Here is a 26,285-nt window from a genome sequence, read left to right as displayed (position 1 = left end):
TGCCTTTGTTATAACTTTTATGCATGTTGTATTCATGACTATTGTTCTCCTCTGTCCTGCAGAATCACAAACGATGTCCCTTAACTGGCTTTTATGATTCACAGCAAACCGCGGTGCAGTTGTTTCCTCATTATCTCCGAATGTCTAAAACCGTGTTGCTCTGGAACACAGAGAACCGAATATTGCATACCAGTGCATACTAATGCATATCAGTTGTTTGCAATATTTCTATCAAAACAATGTTTAATTCTCGCAATTAATTATAAAAAATCTAAATGAAAAGAAATGAATGCATTTTTTCTTCATTTATGTGACATTTATGTGCCTCTACTATGGATTTTTGAAAATGACCTTTCATTCAGTGTGTAACCCAGCTCTAAGTGAATGAAAACATTCTTTACCACTTTTGGAGCAGTAAAACTAACTGTTCCCCTTGTAACGCTGTACACAAAGTTGCACTGCGCTATTATAAGACAATGAAAGTGGTTTTTGACTTTGCATGCATGTCAGCTTGTTGTTGTTGTCAACTTCCAAAACTAAAATATGAACTTTTAGTTACCCATAAGGGCACTTTAAATTAATCAAAAGTGATAGAAATGACTTTTACATTGTTACAATTGTTTTTTTGTTTTTTTTAAGCCCATATACACATATATATAGCCCATATAAACACTGTTGTAGCAGTGCCTGGAGAAATGGGTATAAGTTTAATCTATGGACTCTTGAAATGAAAAATGTATAGGGGTTCAAATTCTTTTAATTTCAAATGATTGTTTTCATTAAGATGTACTGATTAAAATGAGTAATAATTATTATTATTTTATCACTGTCGCATATAAATAGTTAGAATCTCTTACCAAAATCCAATAATACACATAGACGCACATATGCACTATTATACTTATCTCTGTTATTATGTGTGTGTGACTTTATAACTCACAATTGCAACTTTATTACGTTATTATATAGCCATTTGAGCTTCTATTTCAACATTTTAAGCTTTCAATAAAAATAAGTAGAAACACTTACAGCTTATTCACTGACCTTTAAACATGGCTAACATAATCCTAGTGTTCCATGATCGAGACATCATTATCCTATGATTAATCATTGTTACGTCAGAAAATATCCTGAGTGCATTAACAATAATTCTAAAGAAACTGTAAGGGTGGTGCCTACTGCTTAAAACAATCACAATGTTAAATAATCATAAATTCATAAATAATAATAATCATACATTCTTCTATATTCTTACACAGTCCGATACTAAAGCAGTTTGAGCGTGACCGTGCTGCATCAGTGACATCAATGTGAGCTGGTAAGAGGCCATATGTGAGTGTTCTGTGTACGGGACACTAGTCGTGGTGTGGCGGGAACAGAGTGTGTGTCTTTAATGCAGCCACACCGCTGTGCTCTGTGCCTTTACAGCAACTGGAGCAGAAAATCGTCTCATCACGCAGTGCAGAGTACATGTCTCTCCACAGTCTGTACGTGTATGAGCAATGCACATTCTGCTTGTTTGCTTATTTGTGTTTGCACCGTCCCTGTTGTCCATTGTCACCCCATTTAGTCTAAAGTGACAAAAGTAACAATCTAAAGCTGAGAGAGGTCGTGCCAGTTTATAGAATTACTGAAACTGCTTAAAAGCTATTAATCATTCACTAATTGCTTTATTGAAACAAAAACTTTTTTTTTGCGCAAATTCTAAAATTATTTAGAAATGTAATTATTTTAGAAACTTACTTGGCCCTCTGAGAAATGTAAGAATTGGCTCCCTTTCAATTCATGAATGGAATTTGAATTGAATTGGCCATGTCCTGCAGCAGGGCCTGTGATGTTTCTGTAATTCAATTTCCAATGAATTCATCCGGACACTGCCCCACAGTAAATTTGGGAAGAGTTGTTTTTTGCTTGGATTTTAGTTTTAAGTGTTCTTTTTTGTGCCATACTGTGTGTCACATCTTCATTATTTTCTCCTGTCTTTTCATTCCCTTTTACCTTTTGTTATTCATCTTATATTTAAAGGGGTCATGTGATGTTAAAAAGAACATTATTTTGTGTATTTGGTGTAATGCAACGTTTAGGGTGCAAAAACCACTTTATTTTTACTGTAAATTATTGTTCTCCTCTAAGCCCCCTTCCTGAAACGGGTTGATTTGTACAATGCTCGTTGCTGTAAAAAAGTGACCCCAAAACAATAAAAGTCCTTACAAATGAGACATTTGTTACATCCAGTGGGGACATAATTACCGATTATAATGACCTGCGTTGCATTGCATTGTGTAAACACAACACCATGCCTGTATTTGTGATAGGAGGAACAACAAGCACCACTCTACATCGCTTAAAACACGCATTTAAATAAGTTGCAGGCTCTTTCAATAAGAAAACATAACTTACAGGTTGTGAGTTAGAAGCACCAGACTGTCCTTGCAAAGTTAGAATTGCCTCACTTTATAATCAGCATCATATGACCCCTTTAATGTAAGAGTGATTGCGGTCGCTTGTCATTTTTAAACTATGTTAATAACATTTATTATTATAAAAACATTGGTTTGTAATGCAAATAGTTTTACTGTTTACACTTGTTATTATTGTAGTTCATTAATTAGAGGGTGATAAAATAGAGTGTCTTGCACATTAACAGAAATGTAAAAATATATATACATATATAAAAATTAATTGGCTTGAAAAATATATATTTTCTTTCCTTTTCTTATGACATATTTCAGAATAAATTGGCTTCTTAATTGAGAAAAAAAGTATGGTGCGACTTGATTTTGACCACTGGGAATTGTTTAGATTGTTCTTGTTTGTTAATTGCTGTAGTCATTTTATGTAATTGTTGCTGGTGGGATTGAAACCTGTGCTAGTATACACATCATTAGGGAAGAGATGTCGTTGTGAGGACATAAACAAATTTTTTTAAAATGTATTGAATTGCAAGGCAAAGAAGTCAAAGCCCGTTCCCTCAGCAATGTTTTTTAGACATGAACTATCCCATAAATTTTACTTATGCCAAAATGGACCAGTCGGTGAGTATAGAGTGCAGTGTATTTGCACCTTAGTGTTACCTTAGGTTATTTCTGTTACTGGTGTTATTCTATCAAGTTTAAATCAGCCTGCTCTTCTCCTCTGACCTCTGCCATCTACAAGGCATTTTTACCCACTGAACTCATTCTCTGTAACCTCGAGAGCTTATTGTATGTGAAAATCCCAGTAGATCAGCAGTTTGTGAAATAATCAGAACTGGGGGTATTCAAGAAAGCAAGGTTAACTTACTGTCACATATGTGACCCTGCACACAGAACTAGTCATAAGTCACACGGGGATATTTATAGCAATAGCCAGCAAATACACTGTATGGGTCAAAATTATTTATGGGATATTTAATAAAATCACTGGGATATTAAGTAAAGATCATGTTCCATGAAGATATCTTGTATATTTGCACCCACAGATTCCACATTTTCAAATAGTTGTATCTTGGGCAAATATTGTCCTTTCTTAACCAACCATTCATCAGTGGAAAGCTTATTTCAGCTCTTTGATGAACCTAAACCTTGCGTACTTGAGTTAATGTAAAAGACATTCTCAACAGAGCGACAGATCTATGGGTCACCATGGAAACATATTAAATAGCATGCAGTACTGATTCTTTCTTTTTGCGCTCAGTGACCATTTAGATGTTTAGCGAATATCGCCACTTAACATATCATACTCCAGAACAGGTTATATTCAGAGAATAAGCTGCAACGGCTACTTACATACCTAACATTCTCTGTGTAACACAACCTACAACCTCCAGCCCCTCTGGAACCAACCGCCACATTAAAGCCACTTCATCGTTGCCAAACATGAACATCACGTCCCACTTTAATGCTAAATTTGAACTTCAGACGATCTTCTTGACCACGTCTGCATTCAGCTTGACTTGAACAAGCAGTCAAACGGAGGCGTTTCATAAAACAGGTTTTCCAAATAAGCCAGGTTTATTTCAAGTAAATCAATTAAATGAAATAAACCTGGCTTGTTTGGAAAACTTCCCTACTACTAAGTTTGCAACAGTGTTTGCAGGGATGTTGGAGCCAGTCCACCAGAGGGCTCACATATAAACACATTTACATTCAATCACACCTAAACCCAAACATTTTTTTATTATGATTTTGTGATATGTATAAATATTTACAATGTCTTGCAATTTTACATAAATAAAAAAATGATGCTCTCACAAATGAAAAAAAAAAAACTAATAAAAATAAATAAATAGTCAAATGAGCAGAATTCACTTTACACCTCTTAATATACTTTCTTTTAATGAATTTTATTCGCTCCAGATTATTTATTGGAAATTCACTACATTCTGAGATATGAAAATAGTCTCTTAATCTAATTATTTTGATCATGTGAAACACACACACACACACTCACACACACACACACACACACACACACACACACACACACACACACACACACACACACACACTCACACAGTCAGCCATTGCCAATGGTCTGATGATTGCATCATATGGATAGTGTCCAAATGTCCAAAATTTTCATCATGATGTCCAAATCTTACCCAAATGTTGCATGCAGTTTGTTCTCCTAAGCTGCTGATGCTTAGATTTTGTCCTTAACCCCACTTAAGATGTTCTTGCTTTCTCATCCTCCCTATTCTCAGGACTTGTCAAAGAGTTGGATAAAAGGAAGCTTACAACAATCACTAACTCTTACGTAAAGGATTTTACTTATATAACCTATCAAAGCTCAGTTGTGTCAAGAAAGGTGACCTTTTAGATTGAATTTTATGTTTATGAATCATCTACAGCTGATTCTGTGCTTAAGAGCATGAGTAACGTTTCCAATGAACATAGCAAAACATCAGCTTAAGATAGCAATCTGAAAGAATATATTGCTTCATAGATTGAAAAGAACCTTCTAGAAATGCCAGCATGATACCCACTAGAGTTAATGCATCCCTTGCCAGAATCCACATCCCTTCATCCTCCAGTACACACACACTGCGCCCGGGTCTCCTTGGAGGGCTTTTCTCTTCTTTCCACCTGCCTTTATATGAACACAATCACAGCTGGCTAAGCAGTAAAGCAGCTGTATGAACCGAAAACACACAAATTTAAATTCTGCCTACTGCTCTAGGTATTTAAAACATTTGCTCTCAAATAACTTCTCAGATGTTTAGATGTTAAAATGCTTTGTGTCTTAGCACGTCTTTAGAAAAATGTTTGCAGCAGAATTGCATCAAGACCAATTGATGTTCACCCAAAAATTAAATGTGAACCAAGTGAGCTCGCCGATGCTCCTAATTTTGCCCCATTTTTTTCAAGGCTATCGGCCAGCTTTCCCTCTTAGCACTGGCTCTCAGTGGTCTGTCAGTGGAAAAGCAGCTATTGAATTTCCAGTGAGCTATCCCTTTAACTCAGCCTGCGCTCTCAGTATGACACATTCATAAATTCACAGCACAAACCCTTGCGTGTCATTTTTTTTTTCATCTGGTCACTGCAGCATATGTACATGCACACACTTGCTCTGTGAAACCTAATGCTTTATGACAGGCATTCTCGCATCAGTTCTCCTGACCCCCATTTCTGATCAACTTCACTCCGTCATTAGCCACTTGAGTTCCTATCGACAATTTAAACAGACATTTCATAAATGTGTAATAAATGTGTCATGTGCATACATCTCTCTCTGCTGCTGTTGGTCTCCCTCTTTCTCTTTTAATCTTGCGTGATCTCATGCGAGGATGGACTGTGGCGAAGACAACTGTCTGCTGCCCTGCAGGCTGAATTCATGAGAATCGACTGCAGCCTTGATAATTATATGTTTAATTAACTGTGCAGAAATTAGGGAATATGGTGAGCTGTGTGTTAACTAAAATTGACTCTCTTTTCCTCTTTTTGAGAAAGAATCATTAGATTTGTGAAGAAACTAATCGTTTGTAATTCACCCAACATGAATAATCTGTCGAAATGAATTGAATGTTATGTGGTTTCAAAATAGTATAGAGTTCAAACTCAAAATAGAAGAGATTCTTCTCTGAAATACAGGAGGAGATATTTTGAAAAATCTAATTCGATTCCAATTTCAAGCTTCAAAAGTGACTCATATGTATTATTAAAGTGGGGCAAACAACTTGTGTGCTCCGAGTGTTCTCCTGAAGATGTAGTTTTAGATTAAAAATAGAATGAAATTAAAGTCATCATTTAAATCTAGATATTTGCCCACTATGGCGCGTATATTAGTTCTTGAGCAAAGCAGTGACGTCAGATTTGTCATTATTTTAAAACTTCAGAGGAATCTTCTTGTATTCTTCAGAAGAAGATCATTCTTCTGATATTTTCATTATTTTTCAAGAATGATCTTCTAAATGATCAAAAACCCTTTTAAATTATTTGTTCACAATTCAGATTGAATTTATCAGATTGATTTTATTTTCAAGTTTATTACACAGATTCCAGTTACCAGTCTACCGTGTTGGAATAAATAAATATATAAATAAATAAAATCAGTATGAAAATGTAATTTTCTGCCAGATAATTGCATTATCTGTGCAATGAGTAATTAAAAAAATGGCAAAACACCTGTGAAAAATCTAAATGAAAAATGAATTCATATTAACACAGTACCTTGTGACCTATTTTTACAGACTTTAGAGATGAGGTGACTGATTGTGAGAGTGAATAATGACTTAAATTTCTATTTAAATGTCTCTTTTTCACACACATGTAGGTATAGTAAGACATATAATGAACAATTGGAATATTATATTATATTATATATCGCCTGATTTTAATAAAGTGCGACATGTCCCTGGAACAACATCTTCGTTGAACAACATTGTGATTAAACGAACAGATTTGAAGAACTTTGAAGGTTTTTGAAGTTTAGGCTTACAATCTTTTTTAGGGACTACTCATGGGTAAGATTAGGTTTAAGTAATAACTACATTTTTATAATAAAATGTTGCTCGAGGGTCAACAAAATATGTTCAGACATCAGACTTGGCAAAATCAGGACGTGCAGCATATTAGATCATATAACACACTTCCATGCTCTAGTCCCCATTAATAATGTTTATTCATCAGTGCATTTATTAAGGTTTGTTTTTTGCTTGTTTTCCACCGAAGAATAAAATGTGTTTTGAATATCCAACAATATATTGATTCATTCATCCATCATTTATTGGATAAACGATTCCATTAAATTCTAATTATGTTTTTATATTACAAATAACCATTTGCCATTACAGAAATGCACCTAACGTCTTCATCTTCGCATATCTTTCCTCCACCTTCATGCGCGCTGCGTTTCCGTCAACCCAGCGTCAGCAGCGTCCAGAAGAAATGAACTGTTAAGTGCTGTCTCAGCTGGGGCTCCGGCCAATCTCTCGCTCTCGTTCAGTCTCTGTTGGTCAAAGCAACAATCTTTTGTGTTGCATAAATATTTTAAAACCGAACGGAGCTGGGCACGAACGAAGCACCCTCCCTCCCCCTCTCCTGTCATTTAGTTAAGTTCGGTGTGTTTCGACCGGATTAACGATACCTGGCTAAACAAATAAAATAAATAACAGGTTTGTAGACGAATGGGAGTAGCTGAACTTCTGCGAGCATGAAGATGAGCTTGGCAGAGTGTGTTGGAGAGATCAGGTGCTGGATTCTCTTGCTGTTTGATGAGCTTTTCATGCTTAATTAGACTCACATTTCACACATCAAAATTCAGAACCTCCTTTTCTTAGTGGGTTGATGCCGATGCGTGTTTTGGTTTGCCATTGCCCATTAGTACGAGACTCCCTCGTGGCCCAGCAGGGAAACACACGCGAACCTGCTCGCTCTCACATACACACGCACACACGCACACGTGGTGGATAAAGGTGCAAGTGCGTAACAGTACCCCTGCTGGTCTCTGTTGATCTGTTTTGCGGAGAGCCTTAATTAGTTATGGGAGATTTACCCAGCGTGCTTCTTTAAACACATGTCTCTTTGGCCTCTCTTCTTCTTCTGTGCCGTCTCACTCTCCTTTACCTTCTTTTCTCTCGCGTCGCTCTGCGTTTCTTATGGATGCCCGTTTCCACCACAAGATGAAAAAAGATAATAGCAACTATAGCAAAAATAAGAAAGGTAATAGCCACGTAAAATCTCCAAATACACTTTTTAATCCTCAGGAACGTACGAAAATAAGTCATCTCCGAGTGAGTAATTTAAGCACTAACGCTTTTCCCTCTCACGATTTTTTCTCTCCCTTTTTTGATGTGTAAAAGGAGCAGTTGAGCAGCCTTATTATGCTGTTTTATACATTTGATTTTTACACAGTCACAGTTTTCTTCTGTTTTGGCTAGATGTGGAGTAAGGGAAGGACCTGTATCTTCTTTTATTTATTTTGTTAGGATAGGTTAGTTTTGGGTCAAGGTAGCTATTCTTTTGTTTATAATTTATTTATTTATGTTTATAAGTGATTAACGCGTTCAGTTCCTGCATGAAACTTTTCTGTTGTTCACTCCTCTCCTGAACAAAAATGTAATTTCTAGATTTTTGTCCTCACAATAATAATAATAATAAAAAAACAACTGAGAAGGTTAAAGAGCAACCTGTCCATCACTCTTTAGTGCACGCTTTGATCCCCGAACCCTAGACTCGGCCGTAACAGAGATGAAAAGCAGCATTCTGAGATTTAACATATCATTTAAGATATAACCACAGAATTTAAAGCAAAAAGTTTTATCTTATAATTCTGAATTGCAAGAAAACATAAGAATTGTGAGATTAAGAGTGACATTAATCTTTTTTTTTTTATTATTATGTGGCTAAAATTAGCTCTTTCTTTCTTCGTTATAGATTATAGCATTCCACACCATAGTGCAAATGCCCATTTTATTGTTGGAAAAGATATTTTCTCTTGTGGATGTTTACTGACTGTGAATTTATATTTATTAATATACTATACAGTATCAAAATCATTTTATACCTTGATTGGGTGCCTAGTGTTAGCATGCTATCTTGTTTTCATATCTTTGACCAGCTGGCAGGCTAATCTCTTATTTCATTACACGCATATTACAGTAAGTGCTTGGTCGTGTCTCAGATTTATTTTTCAGGCAGACCATGTTAATTATAATACGAATCCTGAGTGGGCCCCCATTTCTAAAGTGAGGAGTGGAAAACACTCCGAGGTATCAGTACGTGTTTCTATCCCGGCATACTCTAAAAGCTGAGGATGAATGTCACAAGCATCCCATCTGCAGGACCAGCACATGCACACTTTGTCAGTACTCTGCATATTTTAACATGGGGAGGGCTTTTTTGTAATTACGAGCACGATCACATTAACATAATCACAGTATTCTGTCTGAATTAGCTTCAAGTACCGACTTAATCGCATTATGAGGGAAAATCTAAACTTGATGGCAGAATATAAAACAAAGAATTATTCTTAAAGTATTACTGTAATTTTTTTGTCATTTCCTTTTGCTATTTTTAGCCAGGTGTTATTATTCAGACACGCTCCTTTTCTTCAAACTGACTAAATAATAATTCATTGTAATGAACTGAGTTTACTGACAACATGGTGAGTTAAAATAGTGTACAGCAAATGCATAACCATTACTAAAGTTTACAGTAAATGTATAATAAAGTTAAGTGTATAATATTCAGTATAACAAATGCAAAATATAGTGTATTAGGACGCAGCTCAAGGTGGGGTGAAGACTGGAACCTTCAACAAAATTGCGGTAAGACTTTGAACAACGCAATCCAACCAACCTAGGGTATAAAGAAAATAACACTGGTCTATGTACAGAGCCTTGTCTTATTCCACTTAGGAAGATGAGGATATGAGCTAATGGCACCACAATGGGGTGGCCACAGGGGGGAATAAAGTGTCTATAAAATATAAATAATAGAAAAGGTTTTACACAATTGCATGCAATACATAATAAGGGTCTTATGTATAAAAAGTCATTTTCATAAAAAAAAAAAAAAAAAAAAAAAGTTTATTCTTTTTAACCACAAATGCTCATCTGCACTGAAACTAAAATTTAGGCATTTAGGCTCCTACTGAAGTCCATGGAGAAAAATTTAAATAAATAAATAAATAATAATAATAATAATAATAATAATAATAAATAATAATAATAATAAAAGATACAATCCTTTAATATTAAAAAGCTGCGTTTTATTGATGTTTATTTTCATTTGCAGCGTATGTCCTTGTAACTTTTTTTTTATATTCCTTGGCCTGATTTTTGGAAATATTAATAAAATTAGTATAAGTGTTTGGTGTTATGGTTAGCTTTTCGGTTGTGTGTGTGTGTGTCAAATCTCAACTTGATGTCGTTTGTAAACTCCGGCAGTTGAAGCTTGAACCAAGGTAGATTGTGGTCAGGAAGACGTCGATGTGTTTATCCCCTCCCCTCCCCTCCCCTCACGCTCGCTCGCGCGCATCTTTTCTTCCTGCTCCGCTGCAGCTGCTCGGCGAATGAATGGCATCCTTCTCAGCATCACGTAAACGCCGACGGGGGGGAGCGAAAGCATCTTCCACTCGTGTTCGCCTCGGACGGAGCAGGCGGAAAACCCCACTCCGTTCATGATTAATTTATACCTTTATCACACAGCAGGTTGCAGCACATCTGATCGTTTTTACGAAACGGCTCGGTGTCCGGCCGTATGAATAAAAAAAGAGAATACCCCCTTTTGTCGGTGACAGAGACTCACCGTTCAAACAGCATGCAATAATTCCATTCAATGAAGGAACCGGAGCCGGGAAAGACAGCATGAAGTTACAAATATCCGGTCTTGTGTTCGCAATGGCAGTAGCCTATGCAACGATAGAGGGTGAGTAACATACTGCACTTAAAACCGATCATCTTTGAGAGTTTTCCTGCGTTGCTCCGCGTTTGGTTGCATATATCTTTGCTCAGCGTTACTTAGGCTATTACGTTGTCAGTTATTAAAACGATGCAGGTGCTTTCGGCTCCACCAGCCTCTGCGACCTAAAATGTTAATTTAGACGGATTAATAAATGTGCAGGACGAAGCCACGTGCATTCAAGCATTATCAGACGTTTTTATCTCGCAACAAACGAACGATAGAAAAGAAATCGGTCTCGTGTTTAATGTACGCTTTTTGCTTGGCTTCTAGCGCCCTCAGCCGGGTCTCTGAATGCTAATGTTTTTGTGTGACCTGTTCAGTCATACATCCGCGATTGAACCGTTCGCTTTCACTGGTTTTTCCACCCTTCAGACGTGTCACTTGGGATTAGCTTTGTGGCAAAAACAGTCATTTTAACAGACACCAACGCTAATGCAAGGAAGTGTGTTTTGTTTGGGTCTGGCAGAGTGTGAAAGTGAAGACACGCGGGTTCTTATCAATGTAGAGGCGATGAAAGCCTTCATCTGCAGCTTTAATCCGAAAATGTAGCCACTGGACTGGATTTTCATTTATCTTGACTGTCAGCAACACTCTGGAGTGAAATGCTTGACATTTTTTGTCTCCCTCTCTTTGTTCGGTGAGATGAGAGAAATTGTTTAATCAAAGGGAAATCGCTGTCAGACTTGACATTCGCCGAAACTGCAGTTCTGTTGCAAAGTGCATTTTATATTCTGTTTTATATTTGTAACACGAGGCCTGTATAGTGACTATATTTGCATGTACCAGCATGGCCATACGCTGAAGGATAGTCCATGCTGATATTCAGTACAGCCTAACAGCTTGACGGTGAGTGTCGTGTTCCCTAAAACAACTTGGCATCAAGTCATTTTTAATTGCAATATAGCTATGTCCATTCCTGCCGCGTCTAAACAAAATGGTTCCGAATAAGTCAAAGCAGGATCATTTGACTGAAAGCATTCGGTGTCTGTAACACCTTGAAAATGCTTATTTGACTCCTGGCTTTTGCTTCAGCCTCAAAATTGACCCTAAACTACCTTTTACCCTTAAAATACCCCACCAGATGTTTTTCTGCCGGGGAAGACAAGAGGTCATTTGTTCGCATTTGCGGCCAGTGACTAATGAGGTCATGTCTGTGAACTTTGTCCATCTATATGCAAATAACTCCAAGGTTTTCGTTATCTCTTTTACGACACTGTATGGTTTTCACCGTAGCAACAGCTGAACGCAGATGCCCTTGAATCGCAAGGGTTATTCATAGCGAGTCTTTGTTTTCGACTTTTTGCGTAGGGATGTGCTATGAATTGCAGCATGCTTGAGTACATTAAAGTGGCTTTGAACGTCCTGATGCAATTGACAGAAATCTCACTTATATCGCGGAGAGACGAGCTCATTAACACAATGAACTAGGAGCCAACAACTTCACGCATAACCCTTTTCTCACGAAACTCAGTTTTACCTTGAAATAGGCTTGTACACACTTCAAAATGCATATACGCTGTTATTCACTTGCTCCCCCTCCTCCCCCTTCTCGTCTTTTTGATTTACAAGTCCTTGTTCGCTCCTCGGTTGGTTGAATCATAAACCCAGACGAGATGGCCTGCCCTGCGCCGTCTTTATTTATGATGTCATTTCATATACTTGCTGTTGCAAGACCCACAGCACTGCTGAGCCGGAAAAACAGCTTTCCAAAGGCAGGCTGAGAAACCTTTTGCCAGGGCATGACAGACAGTGATGAGAAAGGAAGTGATTCTGGCCGTTCAGCAATGATAGGCGTAACATCCTGTAAAAATGTCATTAATGTGGTGGAGCACAGATTGCTATGCCATTAAAGATGGAGGGTACCTTACAGAGGACATTTATGGACAACCCCAACCCCTAAATGCATGCACTTAATTTGTATTTAATGGAACCTACCCACAGTTATAAACCGATGCATTTATTAACTTGCAAGGGCATATCAGGAAAGGGCGTATGTAAATGAAGAAAGACAAAACCAAGGAGGAAGAGAGGAGAGAAAGGGTGAAAGAGTGAAAGAATCACAAAAGCCAATGAAATAATATTTTATTTGGAAAATTCATTCTGTGTTGCCCTTCCAACAATTCGTATAATCCTAGATACACTTTATATTCAATTTATATTATTAAATGTAAAATTATGTAAAATTACACTGTATCTAGGTGTTAACGCTTGCTGTATTTTATATTTTAGCATGTATGGAATATACAGGACTGGGACCATCCTAGTTATAATTACCTAAAATAGAATTATGAATTATTCTGTATAATAGAATTAAGAACTGTCAGTGAGTGTATGCGTGAATGTTCTGAAAGTACTCTTTATTATTCTACATCTCAACCAATCAGAAAACATATTCCATCAAAACAGCCCGTTTATTTGTGGTTACATAACCATATCTGAAATAGTGCAGACGTATTTATTTCTTTGTAAATAGAATGCTATAAGTAGCATGTACAGTTTTGGGGGGAAATTGGATCGTCGTTCATTTTAAAGAAAGAATAATGAAAAGCTTTTATAGATAAATATCCTCAGAAAAGAACATCTTGTAAATAATTTATGAAAATTCTAGTTGTATGGATAGTTAATACAAAAATTTAAATTATAACATTATTTACTATCAAATGAAAGCATATAATAAATAAAAAGTAGCTGAAACATGATCACTTTAAATGATGAACAAATATAGGCTGTAATTTAGGTTTTTATTCAGTAAATATTTATAAACACACATACATAGACACACAAATAAATCTCTTTATTTAATAGTTTTGAATGGCATTTATTAGATTTTAAGTGAGCCGAATTCTTTAAATGTTACATTGAAAAATTATTTAGCAATTTGCTGTTTTATTTAATCACATTAATTAATTAATATTTCAGATTTTTAAAAGGCATCTATCTATAATAATAAGTAATATAATAATAGTTCAGTGTGTGTGTGTGTGTGTGTGTGTGTGTGTGTGTGTAGACGTGGGCTCATCTTGTTCTCCTGATGCTCTGTGTAGTGCGCTTGTCTGAGGTCATCATGTCATGGCAATGGTTGCGTCAGCAGAAGGAGCTCTGAGGAACATGGGCCAGCTGTCACTTCATGACTCTGTGCTCATCTAACACTCGTGGGAGAGTGTTTCTGAATTTAATGTGTGATTTCTCTAGACGGCAAATCCAGCGTTGACGTACTTCCTACATAAGCAGACAGATATGTGTATGTATAGACCTATACAATGCTGGTAATCGGCATGGAAGCTTTAGATTATGCTTTACCTTATCACCACATGCCACCTGAGGCTGTTATGTCATTTTAGTTCCTTTTAATTGTTCTAAAATTAATCCACCCTTTCTCTCTCTCTCTCTCTCTCTCTCTCTCCCTCTCTAGCTCCTGAAGAGTTTGTCTCACTAGCTGAGATGGAGGACACGTTGTTGAGGAATCTTTTTCGGGGGTATCAGAAGTGGGTGAGACCTATCCTTCACGCCAACGACACGATCACCGTTCGCTTCGGTCTGAAGATCTCGCAGCTGGTGGATGTGGTGAGACGAACACACATTTGCACTGCGACATCTGATCTTCAGAAGTCATGAGTCGCCCCCAAAACTTGACTGTCACATTGAGAGTCTTTACTGAACACATTGTGTAAACATGCAAAAGGTAGGGAGGAAAAAATATGTGAATCCTTAGGCTCATGACAGCTGTCTGAATGCTAAAAACTCTGCATGGCTAAAGCTTTAAATGTGAAGTGGATTTTCCAGTTAATGTATTTTATGTGCCAACTGTTTTTGTCAACTTGGTCTCATAAAAATATGTAATTGTACAACACAATTTTTACGTGCCTCTGCAGTTACAAAGAGAAAAGTGGTGCTAAAACACAGGTTCATGTGTTTTTATTACGCTGATATAGGTATGTGCGGTGGTTCAGAACTGATATATATGTGGTCCGTTGCTAAAAATTAACTCCCTGTCATGTTGGAAATACGCCCAGCACCAAATCTAACCCTAAACATAACCGATAATGTTACCAAATGCAAAACTGATATGTTTTGAAATCATAACATAATAGTAAATATCCAAAAATGATGCTTTATTAATCGAAACTCTGTAATTTTGTGTTAAAAGGCATAAGAGGTGTTACTGCCTCTAGTGTTCATTTCTTTTGGAAACCTGTACTTGTTTGTACGCATTTCATGTGTAACAATCGAGTCATAGGCGATTGGATCCATTTGCAGCTTTTTATTGGAAAGGTAATACAGGCAGGCTGGAACAACAGCAAACAAAACACAGAGGCAGGTGTCAGGGCAGGCAGAGAACAATCACTAAACTCAAAACAATCCAAGGTGAAGAGGAAACTAGGCAGGAAACAGACAGGGAAAACATTCTGAAACGTTCAGAAAAGACTCCACCGAGAACTGAAGGTGTGAATGGCTTTTATGTGCGTGCGTGAATGAGGTGCAGGTGTGACTGATAATGAGGTGTAGGTGTGACAGTGAAATGGCTGATGGGAAATGTAGTCCGAGGTGCCACAGCGGTGATGAGGTGACCACATGTGGTTATAGGCGGAAGCTCAGGAACCAGATCATGACATCATGTCCAAGTGCAACAAGGTCCGGGTTATTAGTCCAACTTAGGTTTTTGTCTATTGTTGTTGAACAGCCAAGATGTGTCTGTGCATAGTCAAAAACACATTCAAAGTCCATATGTCACTATGACGTTTTTTATCTCACAATTCAGAATTTTTTCTTCGCATTGCGAGTTTATATCTTGCAATTCTTAAGTTATTTTTTTTTATTGTAAGTAGGCCTGATGATTGCAATATTGAAGCACTGCACTATTGACTAGTATAAATGCAGAGGAATGCAGCAACTGTTAGCAAGTTTTCTTTTTTGTAAGGTTACATCCTTCGCATTTTACATTTTGTGAATGTGTAGTCTACTGAATATTTGCAGAAAAATACAATGTGTACTATGTTGATTTGTACAGAGGCTTAGTAGATTTCCACTTCACAATCCTAAACAGACAGCGGATGAGAGAGAGATCGACTGATCGCATGCGAGGACCCACGTCTGGTTAAAAATTAAAATAAAATAAAAAAAAAAATATATATATATATACACATATGTGGTCATACCGCATACTGCAGCACTGAGCCACTCAAAATGACCCTAAGGGAAATTCCTTCACTGCGACAGCCCTAATTGTGAGCAATTGTGAATTGTAATGTCAGAAGTGCATGATACAAACTGGCAATTCATTCTCAGTTTTTTCTTAAAATTGTGATATGAACATGTTTATATCTCACAATTCCGCTTTTTTGAAGAATTGTGTAATTCAGTCTTGCAATTGCTTATGAATTACAATTCTGAGGGGAAAAAAGACAGATTTGCAATTGTGTTTTATAAAATCAGGATTGCGAGATCTAAAAATTGCAATTCTGAAAAAAGTCAAAGTTGTGAGTTTATATCACGCAGCAAAAAAAGTCAGAATTGGAAGATGTGAACTTGCAATTGAAATAAAAATGTATGAATTGTGAAATAAAAAGTTGCATTTACTTGTTTTGTTTTTTTATTCAGTGTCAGAAACAGGCTTCCATATCACTATGCTGGAGTTGGTTGCAACTTTAAAGGACAAGCCTGTTTTCTCTCTTATTATAGAACAGAGCAGATTAGTCCAGGAAGGATATGAGCATGGCAATTTAGACCATAATTTACCCAACATCATATGACAACCTGCTGTATTACACTTTGCTCTCTATCTAATTAATTCTCTCTTTTTCTGTCCTCATCTTTACTTGTGACTCACTGTATTGATCCTGCAGACGCTGAGCATTTATGCACCTGATTGAAAATGTGTCTTTGTGTGAGTGTTTGTGGATCTGGTATTCCCTACGGTATCTTCCCACAAGAATAGAAAAACCAGTAATTTTTGACCTTGTGAGAATATTTTTTGGACAAAAGCATAAAAATAGTTTGTTTAAAAACTCTAAAACTGCTAAATGTTAGGAGTAATAGAAAATATAGTTTAGACCGTTTAAAAACCATTATGTCTATGGAATGTCCCTATAAAACCAGTGTGTGTGTGTGTGTATGATATTAGGTACTAGAAACACTTTTATTATGACATGCTGCAATTCCAAAATGCTTTACCAATTGGAAAATTATCATTCAGGAGACACTGTTAAGGCAAAAAAAACAATAGTGGCTATAATGTAACTATTACACTGGCATGTTATTAATCTAAGGCATTGGTCTCAAACTCAATTCATTGAGGGCAGTTTTGCTCTAACGACAAAATTTGTTATCATTTACTCATCCTCAAATAATTTGCTTACCTTTTATATACATTTTATGGAAAAAACATAGAGACATTTTTTTAAATATTGGTCCACGCCAGCATGATTTAATTTTTTCTGTGAAAAAGATTAAAATAATCATACAGATTTGCAAATGGATGAGTAAATAAACTATTTAAAATAACATATTTAACACTGACCAGACACTGTAGTAGGTACAACTATTCAACTGTTTGTTAAATTAATAAATTAAGCAACTCAATGAATTCAATCAAGTAGACATGGTCACACTAAATGACAGAATGGGAAAGTAGTTTTGATCATGGCATGGTTGTTGGTGCCAGATGGGCTGGTCTGAGTATTTCAAAAACAGTTTTTCATGTACAACCATCTTTAGGGTTTACAGAAAATGGTCAAAAAAGCAAACAACAAGCAAAACATTTCTGATGCCATGTCAGGATGGCCAGACAGGTTTGAGCTTATGGAAAGACAACAGTAATTTAAATAACTGCTCATTACAACAGAGGTACACAGAAGATCATCTCTGACAATATGTACAATAAAGCAGATGGGGGTAAACAGAAACCACATTTTTGTCAGCTTAGAACAGTAAACCGAGGGTACAATTTCCACAGGCTCATCAAAATTGGACAATAGAAGATTGGTAGAAGTTTGTCTGATCTGATGAGTCATTTGTAGCAACGGTTCATTCTGGTGCTGCTGGTGTAATGGTGTGAGGGAATTTTGCTTGGCACACTCTGGGCCTCTAAGCACCAATTGTTCATTGTTCAAATGCCTCAACCTACCTAAATATTGTTGCTGACCATGTCCATCCCTTCATGTTTACAATATGTTAAAAACAGCACATGCTAGTTAGATATGTTTTGAAGCTGGTAGCTGGTTTAAGCTTAAAAGAAATAATATGTAATAATTTTAAATAAACTTTGACACTGAATAATTTAGAAAAATTCAGTTTGAAACAAACATACTTCTGATTCTTGTGACCCTTTGTCAAACCTTGCCTCTCTCTCCTCTTTATCTTGTCCGTACGTCAAGATCTGTGTGGCCTGTGTCTTCTGTAAAATGTGTGGGGTTGCAACCGTATGTGTATGTGTATGTTGGGTTTGGTGTGTTGAAATATTTGAATTTTTGCAGCTAAACTGTATGTTTACAACCCGACCAGATTTAACCACCCAATCTAAACTAAACAACTAAACTATGAGCATAAGTTAAGAATTGCCAGTATTTTTGTCACAGAACATTATTTCAATCATGACAACTCTCAGAAGATTTTAACATGGTGGTGGATACTTTGGGGTACTACAGTCCTCACTGTCACTTGTCATTCAGAAATCATTTTAATATGCTGATTATGTGCACAAGAAACATTTCTTATTGTTACTATACAAATGTTGAAAACAGTTGTGCTGCGTCATTCAGTTTTCTTTTTGATAAATAATGTAGAGTGTTAAAAAAATGTATCTTATATGTATTTCAGCCATGAAAACTTTCAGAGGGCTTCAGAGAAAGCTAGCTAGCCATAAATGCGAGGCAGTAAGCTCATTAGTTGCACGAACCAGTCAGCTTGTGTCAAGTCATTTTACTCTTTGAATATCATCAGATAGGGAGTGGAAAATGACTAGGATAATGGATAATCCCTAAATAAGCCATCTGGTTGTTATAACCTGTTACCATATGGTAAGAGCTGCATACATATTCCTCAAATATTTCTTTCAGTAGGATACAAATTTGGAACAACAGGCAAAAACAATCACAGAATTTGCACTTTTGTGTGATCTCTTTAAGCTAGTGCCAGATGCCCAAGTTAAATTAAATCACAGTCTGGGTCAGACCTGCAACAGTCCATAAAACATGCAATAATGTACTGCAAGGAAGTGTGCGAGGTATTACGTCTGTGGGATGCCTCCCACTGATTTTGCAGTCAGATAGTATTTAATAGCATTTAATAGTGGATTTTTAACAACTCTACATAATGTGTACATTTTTTATTTTTCATCCATGAAATATTCATTTCTTTGACATATTTCAAAGTAATATTTGAAATATGTACAAATCTTGGCAATCGATTGTTCTTTTTTGACATTTTGCGAATAGTTATATTTGTTGCTTGTAAATACTACTACTAATAATAACAATAACAGAAAGAAACAAATTGATTTTAGGATTTGCTCGTCAGTTTGTTTTTTTCGTTCTTTCTTTTCTTCATAACTGTCCCAGCTGTCCAGTAAGCAACGCCTTCTGTAACATGTTCACAAAACAATTCATGCTGAAATGTGCTGAACAAACAGTTACATTTGGGCTGGGACCAAAGCTGCTTAAGAAAAGTTTTTTGTCCTTATGACTAGGCAGACCAAATGTCTGAACGCTGAAGAGGCATAAATAATGTTTCTAAAGCACCAGATTTCATGCCTTTTAAGTCATTTATTTCATTAGATGTTCTTTTTTGGACTGTTTAAGTCCTGAAAGTGGCGTAATGTTTTTAAATGAACTGTAGTGATTATAAAATACAGTTACAACACGATGTGCATGAAGTAAAGTTATCTTTATTGCTTCATTGCAAAGTCACTATAAATAAAAGTGCACAAAATACATGCAGATTAAATTGTACAATTAGCTATCAAACTTATTATGATATTATATGCTTATATTATATACTTATTCAACCCATCGGCTCCACAATGGCTCCTAGCCCCTTCCTCTCCACCTTGGCCCGTCAGTCCGCCAGCTCCATGAGGCTCCCTCATCCCTCCAGCTCTGCTTTGGTTTGTCGTCGACCATCCGTCTGCCGTGACTCCACTCCTCCACATTGTCCCTCTGGATCCTCCCCGTTGCACTGGCCCACCGGCTCCCCATCTCCACCTCAAGCTCCACCTGCTCCAGCGCTGTCAGTCTGGAGTTTGCGGCTATTCCTCCATGTCTCCTCTCTCTGTTGGCTCCTCCATCAAAGTCTTTCCTGTCTCCTTCTTCCATCGTCACCACCCTGGACTCTATCTTTCGTCCTCCTCCCGGTCACCCGGCCACCTCCTGAACCTCATCCTGCCAGTTTAGGCCATCCCTCCTTCTTTCTCTCCCTTTCTACGGCACAAGGTTGCATCTTCTGAGAGGGGGCGAAATGTCACTCCCCTGGACTAATTTGTGTTTGTTTGCATTCCCCATGTGCTCTGTGTGACCCAGTATTTGGTAATCATGTCATTATGTCATTATGTATGTCCTTACCTACCCATTATAAGTTGATGTTCTGTACAATGCAAGTTTGCCAGATCTCACCGATACTACCCCACGTAAGTGTCTGCGTGGTTTCTGTCTACCCCATTGTGGTTTACAAAAGACTATTAATTGTGACCGATCCTCGTTGTGTGCTCCTTCCCAAACCACACCGTGACATTCATACTGCTTGTTTCAACAAAATTTTAGCTTTCGTGTTTTGTCAGTTTTATTAATGCAATCATTGAATGATGATTCACACGCTCCCTTTAAATGATCATGTGCTGGGTGATGATTATGTTGGTTTGCAAGTTCACATTAGACATAACCAAGGTCATCAGTTTGACAATATGGTGCTTTGTTAGAAGCTTCTTTGAAGTCTGTTTAGTCTGGACAGTGAGGCAGCAAGTCATTTGTTTGGGATTCAGACACATAATTCTATATGCCATAGTCCTGCAGAGCCACCTGATGGTCGTATCCTGTAATCAGCACTACGTGCTATTCAGTGCTCACCTTGTCACGACTTGACAGTGTGAATTTTCTGGGTGGTGGAGCAATGAACAATGTGGGAACAATTGATTTTCACACCATTCTTATTTAGCAGATGAGTCTCAGCATATTGGTTTCTATTCAGAATCCAAATTTCAATTTAATGAAACAAAGGAAATCAGATACTATCTTTTAAGCTGCATGTATAAATAGCACAGTTGAGTTAATCATCTGTATGACACAAGTAGGTCAGTGGTGAGAGACTTATTGCAAGAAATGTTGCATTTAGGTTCATTCAAAACATGGTACATGTCCAAGCTCAAATATGGTACTAAAATCATTTTGCAAGATATTTATCTTCTTTCATTTTTCTTGTCAGGATGAAAAGAATCAACTAATGACTACAAATGTCTGGTTGTGGCAGGTAACTCAAAGAAATTTAGCATTTTTTTTTTAAGTATGTCTGAAAATACTCTTCTGACTAATGTTTTATTGGACTCTTTCCTGTAGGAGTGGACAGACTATAAGCTGCGGTGGAATCCAGAAGATTATGGTGGAATCACATCCATCAGAGTGCCCTCAGAAACTATCTGGCTGCCAGACATCGTCCTTTATGAGAAGTAATTATTTTTAGAAACTCTTATCCCTATAAATGTCATGCAGGTGCACATATTATTGAATAATGTTTGTATTGTGTATTGTAATTTCATTTTTTGCACATGTTCTGAAAGACTAAGGTAACAAACAGTATTTTATTTAACCTCCGAAATATCAATCGAACACACTGTCTGTCAATTTGTTAATCATATTTTTATGGCCCAATAAAATGTGAGCATTTATAGCTAATATGAAGATGTCTGCAGCAGCTGTGAGGTCTCATGCAGTCTCCACCAGGCAAGAGAAAAATAATAACCTAGTTACAAGATGTACTTTATTAAATAACTCATGACCAGTCGGTATTAACAATAACTGCTGCTCAATCTGCATACTTCTTCTGAACTCTCTTCTGAACTCTTCTCTCACACGACTGTGTTCACTTTATTAGAGCTCCAGATAAAGGGTTGCCAGGAAGTTCTAATAAAACAGCTGTCACATTAATGTGCTTTGGATAGGAGGTAGTATTCTCAAAACAAACCCCTCAAAATCACAATATATTAAGCAGACATGACTAAACTGTAGCAAGAGAGCAAATGCAACAAACAAATAGAAACAAACTTTACCAATATTCAAAAGAATTAAAAAATCAGGAAATGTAATTTATGACTAAATTGTAATATCAATAATTAATATTAATAAAATATATAAATGCTTCATGTTTCATTGCACCTACACTATATTGCCCAAAGTATTGGGACACCTGCTTCTGATGAATTTAGCAATTTCCAGGAGTGCAAATCGTAATATTTATGCATGTAATGATATTCTAGGCAATTTTGTACCCATTTTCTATTCTAACATGACTATGCCTCTGTGTATGAAGCAAGGTTTAAAAAGAAATGATTGATTGATTGATTGATTGAAGTAAGTGTAAGTGTGAAGTAAGTGTGGAAGAACTTGGCCGGTCTGCATAAAGCCTACTCCTAATCCCAGTTGAACACCTCTGGTGTGACTTTAAACGACTTAAAAAATCATCACCAAACACCAATGACTTGTACATATGGATGCAGTCATTTTAGACTCTTCCAAAAACAGAGATGAAAACACAATTAGTAAACACTTGAATTATGTTTCCATCTTTGTTGCCACAGCTTTGGAAGTGCCTTTTTCTGTTCTACAGAAGAGGGTGTTCCAATACTTTTGTCCATATAGTGAAGTTATTTGGTGTTTGGTGATGAGTTTTTGGCTCAAGGACTGCATTGAAAGTCACACTAAAGGTGTTCAGCTGGGTCTTGTCCAAACTGTTGCTATAAAATTAGAAGCACGCAATTCCCTAGAATATCATTATATGCATAAATATTAAGGTTTGCAATGAAAATTACTAAATTACTAAAGTAGTCAGATCTGTTCATCGAAAGGGGGTGACCCAATACTTTTGGCAATATAATGTATGTGTTGTAATCAGATATGTGGTTTGGGGAAATTAATGTTATTTTATAAATTTAGGGAGCTTCAAGATCAAAAGGTTGGGAACCACTGTGTCAGACAATATTTTAACTAAAGTCTGAGACTGATTAGATAATCTAGAATTGAAGTAATGATCTATAGCATGAAAGGGGTAAGCTGAGCAGAAATGGAATTATAATTTATTTTTTTCCAAATGCAAAACCCCACACATAGGATTATTTTTACAATCTCTAATTATTAGGGTAAACCAACCCATCTGAGACGCTCTAGGAACAGCTAGAGTCGCAATGTAACACTCACTCACAACACATTAGCAATGTCCTGCCAAGCACCCAGAACCCTGTGACATTGACATGTCATGTAAAACTGTAAAAAAATGTAGTTATTAATATCATGTCTTCCTTTCTCCATCTCTTATAGCGCTGATGGCCGATTTGAGGGTTCTCTAATGACCAAAGCCATTGTAAGGTTTAATGGCACCATCATGTGGACTCCTCCTGCCAGCTATAAATCCTCCTGTACCATGGATGTCACGTTTTTCCCTTTCGACAGACAGAACTGCTCGATGAAGTTTGGGTCGTGGACATACGATGGCACTATGGTGGACTTGACCCTGGTGGACGCATACGTAGACCGTAAAGACTTCTTTGATAATGGCGAGTGGGAAATACTCAACGCCACTGGCCAGAGAGGCAGTCGGCGGGACGGCATTTACTCCTATCCTTACGTCACATATTCATTCATTCTTAAACGTCTTCCTCTCTTTTACACACTCTTTCTCATCATCCCATGTCTCGGTCTGTCGTTTCTCACCGTGCTGGTCTTCTACCTCCCCTCGGACGAAGGAGAAAAGCTTTCCCTCTCTACCTCTGTCCTTGTGTCTCTCACTGTGTTTCTTCTCGTCATTGAAGAGATCATTCCGTCTTCCTCTAAAGTCATTCCTCTGATAGGAGAGTATCTGCTCTTTATTATGATCTTCGTCACGTTCTCTATCATAGTAACTGTTTTTGTCATTAATGTCCATCATCGCTCTTCTGCCACATACCATCCCATGGCACCGTGGGTTAAGAGTCTTTTCCTCCAGAGATTACCCAGACTGCTCTGCATGAGGGGACACACTGATCGTTATCAGTACCCAGACATCGAGCTGCGGAGCCCAGAGCCAAAAAGAGGGATGAAAAGAGGGCAACAAAAGAGTGCTGGAGGAGGACGAGGGGGGTTAAAGGAAGATGAGAACCAGGCTTGGATTGCCCTGTTGGAGAAAGCCACTTACTCAGTGCACTACATTTCCAGACACATCAAGAAGGAACACTTCATCAGAGAGGTGTTTAGGCTTTTTTACCCTGCAGCCTTAACTTTCCTGGTTTCTAAGTCACAAGCTGTTCATTCAGGACGCTATTTGTAGAGGAATGAGAGGTGAAAATGCAATAAAGCAGTCCGTTATCAAATTAGTAATTAAAAAACAACAACAAATAGACAAAAAAATAAATCAATTAACAAGTATTTCTATTTTTCAACTTATGTTTATAATTTAACAATTAACAAGGCTCATTTGTAGACTCATTTGCCCAAGCCATGTGACTTATCTGATACAAAATTTAATACAAAACAAACAAACAAATAAACAAAAAACAATCATGAAGTCATGTTTGAAAAGTGACCATCACTAAGACACATCGCTTTGACCTGATAGCCATCCGCAGAGGCAAATGTTTTTGGAGATGTTAGGCTGAAGCCTTACTTCATTGACATTTTTAATTAATTGCATAAATGTATCTGCGTCTGCAAGATTTCTTTTAACTTTAAAAAAATATTCTGGGTTTTAGGGTGTGTGTCTTAAAATTTAGAAAACTCCCTGGCTGGATAAAGAAAGCCAATTTGGATATTATTTTTTTATAATCTTTTGTAAATGTGTTGTCTTTAATGAATATTTGTAAACATAAATTGAATAAATAATTTAAGTTGAATTCAATAATGATTTTTTATTTGTCAGATTGAAAAGTGTAATTAAAAACTGTGGCATTAAAAAGTAGCAGAAATGAAGGCAATTATCCTGTGTGAAATTAGGCTAATTGTTTGGGACAATTCAGTGTTAGAGGTAGTCTATGAAAACTTCTTAAAGCAATTTATTGACGGTACTCACTCAGTTTGTGTCTGTTTGTGTCTAAGGTTGTTCAGGACTGGAAGTTTGTGGCTCAGGTGTTGGACCGGATCTTCCTCTGGGTCTTTCTCACGGTTTCTGTGCTTGGGACCATCCTCATCTTCACCCCAGCTCTGCAGATGTACCTCAGCACATCTTAGAGATTTCAGCCAACAGAATCTCTTATGACATTCCTATGACCTCTGAAATATGTGTAGTTCCCACAACATTACAGTAATCCCTCTTCTGGCCTAACCACATCTGTAATCCCCTCCGAATTCAGCCTCTATCTCTCCTTCCTAGACGCTGTGTTCAATAGTCAGAATGAAAATGGAAAAACTCAGCTAAAATGAAGTTCTGGAATTTTCTGCCCTTTTAACGCAAAACTAAAAGGCGGCTTATACAGTTGAGGGAGTTTGGATCTGTGTAATCTCTCTAAGGGGATCATGGTTTTAAAGATCTTCAGTAAGTTGGCATTACTGTGTAAAAGGTATAACCACCTTTTTATGCCTCTCATTTAGCTTTCGGCCATTTTTTTTTTATTTAGATCAGGTTAAAATGTGTCATTGTCCATGTAAATACCATTTTACTTTATGATTTTATGATTCTGCTTACTAGGTAGCAAACCTATTAAAAAACTGTCTGTTTGCAGTAAATGTAAAAAAAACATATCACTGTCCAGATGAATAAAATTGTTAATTCATTTTATTAATAATGTAGCGTTATTTCTGTAAGTCTGGATGACGATCAGTTATAATAGTATCTCTTATTAGCACAGGTGACATTTACTGTACAGTCTATCATCTGTTTTTAAAATACTGTTAAATGAAGTAGGGTCATGCCTTGGATGATATTATGCATATGTAAATTTTATGCAGATGAGACCATGCATAATACAAAGCGCATGCGTATGTGTCTACAACTGGAATTTATAAATAAAACTCTGCAAGATTTCGGGCTCATATATCGTTTTATAAATCTGCTATTTATGCCCATGCATATTTTTAGCAATGTCAAGCATCTTTACCCCTAAACCCTTGAAGATACTGTAGCTGATTTAAAAGGAGAGGGGAACCGATCACGACTTGTCTTGGCACCATTAGCAAGGACTGTATTACGACAAGGGTCTTTATGACAATTATACAAATAAAGTTTTTAGCGATC

At 36.9% G+C, this 26,285-nt stretch overlaps 1 protein-coding gene across 2 annotated transcripts; it reads left to right on the top strand.

Annotated features, from left to right (window-relative positions):
- The first annotated feature begins 10,469 nt into the window (after positions 1-10,469).
- On the top strand, positions 10,470-26,285 carry chrnb3a (cholinergic receptor nicotinic beta 3 subunit a). Of its 2 annotated transcripts, XM_043243793.1 has the most exons (7): positions 10,470-10,850; positions 14,299-14,450; positions 21,297-21,341; positions 21,428-21,537; positions 23,402-24,305; positions 25,151-25,285; positions 25,330-26,285. In XM_043243793.1, the coding sequence occupies exons 1-6, from the start codon at positions 10,790-10,792 to the stop codon at positions 25,280-25,282; spliced, it is 1,404 nt and encodes a 467-aa protein (XP_043099728.1). In that variant the 5' UTR covers positions 10,470-10,789; the 3' UTR covers positions 25,283-25,285; positions 25,330-26,285. The 2 variants fall into 2 exon arrangements, with proteins under 2 accessions (XP_043099728.1, XP_043099720.1); XM_043243785.1 differs by having other exon boundaries at positions 25,151-26,285.

The sequence above is a fragment of the Puntigrus tetrazona genome, chromosome 1, assembly GCF_018831695.1.
Source record: "Puntigrus tetrazona isolate hp1 chromosome 1, ASM1883169v1, whole genome shotgun sequence".
NCBI classification, from domain to species: Eukaryota; Metazoa; Chordata; class Actinopteri; order Cypriniformes; family Cyprinidae; genus Puntigrus; species Puntigrus tetrazona.
This window is presented reverse-complemented; position numbering and strand designations above follow the sequence as displayed.